The 10,399-nt window shown below is 35.5% G+C and overlaps 1 protein-coding gene across 1 annotated transcript; it reads right to left on the bottom strand.

The window, feature by feature from the left end:
- Positions 1 to 4,484: 4,484 nt before the first annotated feature.
- LOC107806960 (superoxide dismutase [Cu-Zn], chloroplastic) lies at positions 4,485 to 10,088 on the bottom strand. Its single transcript, XM_016631233.2, has 8 exons — positions 9,630 to 10,088; positions 8,723 to 8,784; positions 8,565 to 8,604; positions 8,329 to 8,424; positions 8,191 to 8,222; positions 7,998 to 8,073; positions 7,769 to 7,822; positions 4,485 to 4,692 (listed from the first exon to the last, which is right to left on the bottom strand). The coding sequence occupies exons 1-8, from the start codon at positions 9,904 to 9,906 to the stop codon at positions 4,667 to 4,669; spliced, it is 663 nt and encodes a 220-aa protein (XP_016486719.1). The 5' UTR covers positions 9,907 to 10,088; the 3' UTR covers positions 4,485 to 4,666.
- Between the last annotated feature and the right edge of the window lie 311 nt (positions 10,089 to 10,399).

Raw genomic sequence — 10,399 nt, 5'->3', positions numbered from 1 at the left:
ATAAGTGTACCAAAATCCCAAATAATTACTTTTAATAAGGAATCTGCTTTTCAAGAATAAAGACTTTGCTTAATATGGAAGCTCTTGAAACATGTTCTTTGCTTAAAATTCTGAGCATCTCTTAGAGCCGTTTTTTATTCACTTAATAGAAACAATAGCCCATAATGCAATTGAACAAGACATTTCATGAAAGCTTAAATGGAGAAATATGACCGTGAGAATTTATAGTAAAAATTGCACGGGACGCCCTATTTGGTCGTCCCCATTTAGTCAATACTCATTCTTTTTAAAACTTTTAACTTGTACCCACTTTTTAAACAACTTCAGCCCCCTTTCTCCTGCCTCTTCTTTCTCAAACTTCTCCTTCTCCCTTTTCTGCAATAGTAACTTCAATAATGAGAGAAAGGGAAATCTTTTGCCACCATCAGTTTATTTCAATACTGTGGATGTTCTTTCTGTTTAGATTAATTACAAGAATAAAAATATATTTCTGTTTTTTGGAAACTAACAGAATGTTCACTCCCCTAGAGAATTGCATGTTCACATTATATCAATGCATCAAAAACTCAATGTAGATGCATATATCAAAGATTGTGTAAATAAAGAGTAGATTATTTTTGTGTGTTGGGTGGTTGTCTACTCTACCCTTCAACCTCGCACCCCCATCCTTCCCGTTCTTTTATACATCAACAAGGCTTGGTGCTTATTGGTTTTCCTTTTCTTCTTGTTCTTTTCTTTAGCTCTGTTCATCTATTACATGTTGCAGGGAACTCAATACCACAATGCAGTGCAAAAGTTTGTCGATGCGTCCAAGCTGAACGAATGAAATGGCCATGATCCCTGTGAACTGATTAGACACCTCTAGAGCTGAAGCTTACAAACAAAAACTTCAGCTCTAGAGCTGAAGTTCGATAGTTAAAAAACAAAAACTTCAGCTCTAGAGCTGAAGCTTACAAACAAAAACTTCAAGCTTACAAACAAGAGCTGAAGTTCGATAGTTAAAAAACAAAAACTTCAGCTCTAGAGCTGAAGCTTACAAACAAAAACTTCAACTTTAGAGCTGAAGCTTACAAACAAGAGCTGAAGTTCGATAGTTAAAAAACAAAAACTTCAGCTCTAGAGCTGAAGCTTACCAACAAAAACTTCAGCTCTAGAGTTGAAGCTTACAAACAAGAGCTGAAGTTCGATAGTTAAAAAACAAAAACATCAGCTCTAGAGCTGAAGCTTACAAACAAAAACTTCAGCTCTAGAGCTGAAGTTCGATAGTTAAAAAACAAAAACCTCAACTCTAGAGCTGAAGCTTACAAACAAAAACTTCGCCAGTTACAAACAAAAACTTTAGCTCTAGAGCCGAACTTCAGGCCCGACTACTAGAATGCTGAAGTTTTGCGTGATTGCCTTTGCTACTTCAACCCCGTATGTTGAAGTTATGCGAAAAAGTAGGTACGCTTGCAAATTTTTTTGAAAAGCAGACACAAGTTAAAACGTGACACAAAAAGCGGGTATAGATACAAATCCCCCGAATTTATAGAGTCAACTCCAACTTATTTGGGACTTAGTAATTAGTGTACACTCTCTAAATAAAAGTGGGAGGCGAAGATATTGTCTATTGTAAATTCGGAAAAGGGCCTAAACTACCCCTATCGTTTGCTAAATGATTTATAAATACCCTCCGTCCATCTATCCGTCCAAAAAAATATACGACGTTAATTCAATTAACAAAAATACCCCCGCGACTAACGGCAGAATTGGTGGGTCTTTCATTTAATGACGTGACAATTTTTAACTGGGCCACATGACATTATTGACCAAGAATCAAATATGGGTCTTATTTTTACCCATTTACCCGGTCCGACCCATTTACCCATTTTTCCGTGCTATGCAGTATTGACAAAAATGGCTTCTACAAAACAAAACGGGCTTAGCTAAACTGCTGGGCGAGTTGCTAAAACTGGTTGATTCTGCCTCTTCTAGCTACATTTATGTACTTCAAGCAAAATGTATTTGTGTTTCGTGGCTTCCATACAACACTCGTCACTGCTTCGAGATCAGGAAAGTAAAATTATGTTTCAAGCCGTGTGCTTGAAAACCTTTTTTATTCTTATAATTTTTAGCTATTAAGTCAACTTTTTTATGGATTGTTTTTTACACCGTGAATATCAGAAGTTAAAATCTTCATAGAATGGTGGCTCTCAATGAGAGCAACAAGAATTACATAGCAAAAAATTTGAGATATACATCATGGTTTTTCACCGGTAATAGAAAATTTTCCCCAAATTACATCATGGTTAAACTTGGGCTTTCGCCGGAGCAGTCGCCGGCAAATTCCCCATCGAAGGATCGTCTCCATTTTTTCTTACCCATCTGATTCTCACCCAGCCAAAACTTCTCTTTTCTAACCCATCAGAGGAAGAAGGAAGAAAGAGAAATGGAAAAAATTAAGAAAAAGAGAAAATAATGAGTCGGGAAAATAATTGGGCGGGTTTGGTTAATGGGGCGAGTATTTGGTTTCGGAACGAGAGCCACGTGGCCCAATAAAAAAATGACAACACATTAGACGTGGAGCCCACGTGCTGCACCGTTAAAAAGAGGGGTACTTTTAGATATAAAAATAACGTGGTATGTATTTTTGGACAAATAGATGGACGGAGGGTATTTCAAAACCATTTAATAAACGATAGGGGTAGTTTTGACCCTTTTCCGTTGTAAATTTCACAATTTTTTCAAATTTAATTTCAACACCCCCACACACACACCCCACCAAATAATACCCTTCAGGACAGTCATGGAAACATCTTACTGTATCACACAATTCGAGTATTACATTCCAAAGAAATGAATATCAAGGGTCCTAATTTCCCGAAACCCATGGCCAAGATGCTAGAAATAATTCCTTAAGTTGGTTAACAAATGATAGTTATGGTATAATGGAACTAGTTTCCTTTCACAAAACTAGTAGTGGGAGTTGTAACTAATGCAATAAACACACAAAGGACAGAGAAAAAGAAAAATTCTAAAATTGAAATATTTTGCAAGGTAAGGTTTCCATCGAAACCCTCCTTTTCACGTTACTGACTTTTTATCTCATAAGTTGGTTTACACTTGTCACTCTTTACTTTCTTTTTCTCATATTTAGACTTTGAAATACGACGCTATAGCATAGTATCTCTCACTCACTTGTGAGTTAATCTAACATTTGAACACCTGATTACACCTCGATCAGTTCACCCTTAATAAAAGGTCTGAGTTTAAATCGTGAGTAAAAAAAAAATCTGATTCTGCAGCATTAATCTGGATTATTCGGGCCATAATACTGTTACCGAGATCGGGTGGGAAATTAAAAAAAAAATCCTTTCAACACCCCTGCATTACTCTTTTGCCACTTGCAGAAACTTGCACCTGCACTCTTCTTTACATTTCAAAGTTGTTATAATACTTTTCATACACACCAAAAACACTTACCTGATCTATTCTTGCTTTTTTTCTTTCCATGTATTTTAATATTAAAACATTTTTTTTATATCTCAAGGAACAATAAATATGTTATGTCACTATATTATATGAAGTTCAGGAGTAAGTGAATAAATATAAAGTACTTCTTTTAGATTCTTATTTAGCATCTTGGTAAAATATATATATATATATATATATATATATATATATCCATCTATTTATTTACATACACCAAAATGTAGGTAAATTTTTCTCATTTGACTTTCTCGACTACACACCTGGAGAAAAATGGATAAAAATTGTTTATTACTATCTCAAAACATGTAAAAATAACCATTCTTGACGAAAGTTAATTTCAACATAATATGTCATGATTAACCTTCTCTTCATTTTTCTTCTTTTATTGTTCTTTTACGTCTTCAATGGTCATGAACTAAAGTAGCGTATAAAGGTAAAGCAAGAGATTGACCGATATTTGCGTGGGCAAAATTTTACATGAAAGCAAGAAGCATTATTAGGTGGTATTTTATATCAGAATGATTAAAGTAAGAGGCAGTTAAGTTTTCAGCCAATCTCAATTATCAAATTACAAGCAATAATGAGAAAGGTTTTACTTAAGAAATGAAAATTCTAAGATATTTTCTTGGCAAATGCACAATGATTGCAGGATGTAAAAAAAAGGTACTTTAAACACTAAATATAATGGTTTCACTTTTCTGCTAAAATATCTCTTGGAATTGAAGTGAGTTCTAAATTAGCAACTAAATAGTGAGTTTCAAGTATATTGGACAGTAACCATTTTCATGTAACCTCAGACCATGTTCCACTTACTAAATTTCAATCACAAAATACTTTCATACTAATATGCAGGCACCACTATATGTTGATCATTCAACGATTAATGTAAAGGAAATCGTAGATGGGGCTATTTATAAACCAAGACCACCTGTTGTCTCTGAAGCAGCAAATAGTTAAAGATCGACAGAATTAGGAATGAAAAGAACTATTTTTGATAGCCAAAACTCAAGGGATGCTAAAATAGCTACTTAATTCCAGTGTATTGAAGAAAAAAGTGTTGCGCTACATTTGGCAAGAGTACATACATGTTCAAAGTTAGACCATCAAGAATATCTCAGAACACACTCATGTAGAAGAGCTTTATTCCGAACCTGGGGAGGAGATAACAATCAATTATACTGTTACCTTGATTACTTCATATTGGAGTCAAACCAAGTATGCCTGCATAGGAAAAGTTCAGAACGAACATTAGTCAAAATGTATTTTTGGGAGTCTCTATATACATAGCATTTAGACGATTCTAAGTGAATAAACTTCGAATAATATTAAAACCATAAGAAATACAAGGGGCCTCAGAGATGGCAAAGCTCTCAAGAGCTACGACAGATGTATTAGAACTATTCACGAGGAGGTCACTGAGAACCAGGGCGAATGATGGAGTTTAACGAAAATGGCAACCAATTATTTTTAACCAGTTCTTCGCCCCCCCAAAGATCAATAGTATGACAGAGAAAAAAGAAAGTACACAAGAAGCCTCTCTTCTGAAAGAAAAATATGTCCTGGAAATTCTATGAGACTACTCCTAATTTATTGCAGTTGAATCTTCCTCTCAACATATCCACGTCAGACAAAACCCACATAACCTCAAACAACATTTCTAACACTTATAGCAATAATGTTCAAAAGTCCTTATCAAAAAACAAAAAAAAGCGCAATAACGTTCAAAAGTCTGTGCGTAGACCAATGACAAGTAAACCCTGCACAGTTACTGATTGAACTAGAGGCTTTTCGGTTAACTAAAATTAAGGTTCAGTCATAATAAATCAGTCTCGGTTAACAAAGAGGGGGGAGGGCAATGAACAACTCGGCACAAAGAAAAAAAGAAATACCAGTCTATTTCTGGTAGCTGGCACCTGGTGGACGATGGGCAGAATGGTGTAGGATGCTGGAGTTGGAGAAAGCTTGAAAAGGTTTTCTTTTGAGTGGTTTCATTAGATATCACATATATTGCACAAGAATTTTGAACTCTTCACTAAAGGCACAACAACTAGACGAAAAAAGGGGCTCACGTCTGGTGCAAGCAAGACACTCTCAAGGAAATTGAAACATGAAGTGTAACGTCCCCTAATAGAGGGCACATAATTTCAAAGTGAAAGAAGCCACAAATAAACGTGTAAAAATTATCCTAGCTGTCAACGGTTGATCTGATGCTCTCTGGAAAAGTCAAAATTGCCGCAGACACTGAATTAGCATAAAGCTACTTTTATCATGTAATGTCAGGGAGGCTTTCTTGAGTTCGAATGCCTGGAGAGTTGGGAAGTCCATCAAAAGGATATGGTCTATGATTCCTGCTTGTATTTTGTGGTGCATATGGACAGAAAGGAATCAAAGATGTTTTGATGGCATTTCAACTGCCAACCATGCACTCAAGGCCAAATGTTTAGTTAATCTTTTTAGTTGGGTTAAGTTTACACCTGTATATAACCCTGACTCTTATTTGGAATTTATCAGCGCCTTAGTCTTACAATAGTTTTTTTGTCATTTGGGCTGATATTTCCCTTTTTTTGTAACCTATGCTTCCCTTCTTGTTAATGAAATACAACTTTTTAATTAAAAAAAAGCTAATTCTATCATGTATCTCACATTCTTTTCCTATGTAGATGTTGTCATTTGGTCAAGAACAGTCTAATTAGTCATAATTTCCTTCTTAGGAGGGTTTGTTTTCCTTCTATTCAACCTTGAGATCAGCCCAGAAACAGCTTTTATGAGCAGCCTCAGTAGTGACCAACTTTGTTTTATTGGCTGACATTTGGCTGCCGTTACCCAAAGTTTATTCACACACACATATATTTTTTAAATAAAAATGAATATTAAAGACAAGGCTGCAAGTTAAGAGGCCCTACAAGTAGTTTCTTCATGAATACGTGTATACTCTGATTCCTTCAACTATTAAATAGAAATGAACATTACTCCGTACAAAACTACACCTACATAAAAAAAAATGGTTTGTGTATCTAGAAGGAAATAAGGTGAAGAAATGAATTGGTTCCACAGGAATTTGATGTGCAAAATGTTAATGCCACTGTTGGAGTTCATCTATAATTTTCTACTTAAAATTTTAATTTCCATAATTCATGTGCAGGACAAAGAAATTATTTCATGCATAATGCTGCATATAAGTATTCAATCTTGAATCAAGAATGAACTATACTCAGTGATGTCGTATTCAAATGGCTAGGTAATTGCCCAAACAGATTAGCATTTATGAATTTCGTCCAGATCTGACTACATAGGGGGGGGCAACAGACAGAGACAATATACGCAAGGACATCAAACAAAACAAAATGCCACCACACAATACAATTATAAGCACCAGAGGAAGAACCTGTCTTACTTTTGGTTCGTTTGTTAGACTATAGAGGTTTTACTAGTCTAGTCGAAGGAAGCGAAAATCAAACTCCTAGCAACGAAACAATAAATGAGGTATTTGGCAACGAAACAATAAATGAGGTATTTGGCAACGGAAAACTCAGAAAAAATCTAGAGCTATCTTTCATTCTTTCTACAGTTACTAGAGCTTTTCATATTGTTCTTCTTTGATAATTACAATTATACTTACTAATTAATAGCTAAAAGAGTCGAGCAGTGCAGTTGTCTCTAACCAAATCAAATGTCAGTTTGGTTACAGGTTTAGAAAGAGAGGTTTCTCAACAGACAATTAGTAAGTCTAGTAAGCGTTATTCAGAAACCAGATTTTAATGCTAGGAGCGCTTAAACCAAACTGATACTGTGTGCCTGTGACAGAGTGTTTCCTAACACCACCTGAGGGAATCAAATAAGGGCAAAATGAAGAACACGGCAAAAACGAAGGTTTAGCATATATAGTAGACAGCATAAGGACATAAGAGCTTTGCACAACCCTTCGGCATTCCAAAGAAAGGGAAAAGGAAAGAAGAGAATCCTTCATGATTAACAGTTATAATTACCAAAAGCAACTCAAAAAAAAGCTGCCTTTTGAAGAGGAAAAAAAAAAATCTTGAGCATGCATCTCCTCTTCGTTTCCCCAAATGAGCATTTGTCTCCAAGCTCAATAAAGTTTTAGACAAGAAACACTTGCAAAATAAGCTCTTAAGTCTATCTTTAACCATTACGAACACCGCGCAACTATGACTAAAGCAATATCGGGCTAAGTTTCACTAATTTAGCCTTTAATTTAGCAAGAATAATAACAGATAAGAAATTACACCAGACGGAAGAGAGAGCAGCAGGGGAAGAGGAGAAAAGAGTTCTTTCTTACCACATGCCAATCGTCCACCAGCATTCCCAGTGGTAAGGCTGAGTTCATGGCCACCTAAAGACAGATCACCAAAAGGAGGTTAGCTCATAAAGGCACCATGCTGACCTCCCAAAATATAAGAGATAGTGTGTAGCAGTACACCAAATAAATTTGATATGCTCACAGGAATACCTTTTCAAATCCACAGATAAAAAGGACCAATACTTCAAATTATAATGCAGAACCTTACCCTTTCCAAGGTCATCCTCAAGCTCGTGAACCACAAGTGCTCTTCCAATAACTGAATTTGGACCAGTCAATGGTATCTGCTTGGTGTGCAAAAGGTAGAGTCACTAATTTATCCCAAAGCTATAACAATAACAAGTGTAGAGCACAAAATGTGCGAGCACTGAAATGACCAGACAAGGTTTGGATATAAAAACCTGATTATCTACAATTGTTGCTTCAGCCACACCTGCATACAGTAAGAAAAATTAAGAATACAGAAAATCATCATCGATCTTAACAAACAAAAATATAGTCAAAAGCGCTAAGAAGAAATGGAGAACATGTTTTTTTACCATCGGCATTGGCCACTATGTTTCCCAGGTCACCCGCATGACGGATTTCATCTTCAGGAGCTCCATGTGTCTTGCCATCAGGATTGAAATGGGGTCCTACAGTAAAACAGTGGGACGAAACTTCAAACTACTACCACAAAACTAGAAGTAAAGATATTTCCAATTAGTCACTACAAGAGTAGCAATTAACCAGCATCTCAATTAAGTCAAAATTGAAAACTAGATCAAAAGCTAACCTGTAGACATACACCCGTTTGTAGTGTCACCGAACTCGTGCTATAACATAAAACAAAGCAAACCAAAACATAACATTAACCATAATTCACTAAAAGTTACAAACAATAAACACCTATATAACAATGCCATAACATTCAAATGATAAAAATGTACTCACTAAATGGAATCCATGAAGTCCAGGTGTAAGTCCAGTTATGCGAACTTTCACAGTGGTTGGACCTATACGAAGAGGAGAACAAATAAATAAGTATTCAGATAAAAGGGTATGAAATATTCGTATAAAAGCTTACATCTTTAGGTCACAAACAATGAATATGGTAATACAAAAACAAATGAGGATAAATAACAATAACTACTATGCCTCAGTCCCAAACAAGTAAGGTTTGGCTATATCGATCTTCACTGACGATGTTACTCCCTTTAAACTAATCTCATGCCAATATTATGCTAATACAAACAGAAGTATTAGAAGTTCTCTATATTCAGATATAGAAAATTCGGTACAAAGTGTTTGTAGAAAAGCTTATATCTTTACGCCAGAATCCACAAATATAACAATATAAAAGCAAATTAGAGCATAAGGGTGGAAAAAATAAACAAACAAAGATTAAGATAAAGGGTAGCCCGGTGCACTAAGCTCCCGCTATGCGCGGGGTCCGGAAAAGGGCCGGACCACAAGGGTATATTGTATGCAGATTTTCACGGCTCGAACCCGTGACCTCCTGGTCACATGGCAACAATTTTACCAGCTACACCAAGGCTCCCCTTCAAAGATTAAGATAAAAGGGTATGAAATAAAGGCTCTCATCTTTAGGTCATATTCCAGAAATGTGCTAATAATAAAGCAAATAGAGCATAAAGGGTGGAAAAATGAACAGATAAAGATTCAGAAGAAAGGGTATGAAACATTCGTAATAAAGTTCCCATCTTTAGGTCACAATCCACAAATGTGACAACAGAAAAACAAATTAGAGCATAAAGGGAGGAAAAATAAACAGAAAAGTTTATGTCTTTAGGTCAAAATCCACAAATGAGACAACAATAAGGGTGGAAAAGTAAACAACCATCATCATCTTGGGAGAGAGTGACAACGCCCTCAACATTGGAATTTCCCTTAAGGACAGCAACAGCTTTCTTAGTAGCAGCAAAAACAGTGAGAAGTTTAGGAGCAGTGGCAGCAGAAAGTGTCAAAGATTGGGGAGTCTTTGACTTGAGATTGAGGGAAACACCGTGGAAAGAAGAGTGAAGTGAAGGAGAGGGGTTGGTGTTAGGGGCAGCGATTGAGAATAACAAAGAATTGGTAGTGCTGGTGGTGGTGGTGAATATTGTGTGGGCGGCCATGGATTCCACACAGGTGGCTAAGATGAGATGAGAAAGATGATAATGTTAGCGAGCGGAGTAGAGTAACAAGAAGACTATGAGATTATCTTTGGGTTTTCTGGGTTCTTGTTCTTATTGGCTTCTTTTTTGCTACGATTTTGTCCCTCTGCAAGATCTATTTGGTGTTGTTTGTTTTGTTCCACACTAGAAAGTTTAAAATATTATACGGAAAAGGGTGTTATTTTCATTATCAAATTGTTTTGCGGCTCTTTATAAATTTATTTTTAATTTTATGGCCATACTTTTTTTTATATATAAAAGATTATTTTTAAACGTACGAAATCTTAAAATGTCATTTTCTTAATTTTAAAATTATAAATGGGTATGGTGTAATTACTAGGTTATTTCTTGAATCACTTTTCTTTTCTTTTTAATTTACTTTTTATTTTTATTCTTTTTAATTTTTTTAACTTTTAAAATTCTTTTTTTCCAATATTATTTATTTACGTTATTT

Source organism: Nicotiana tabacum, chromosome 18 (genome assembly GCF_000715075.1).
Source record: "Nicotiana tabacum cultivar K326 chromosome 18, ASM71507v2, whole genome shotgun sequence".
Lineage (NCBI taxonomy): Eukaryota > Viridiplantae > Streptophyta > Magnoliopsida > Solanales > Solanaceae > Nicotiana > Nicotiana tabacum.
This window is presented reverse-complemented; position numbering and strand designations above follow the sequence as displayed.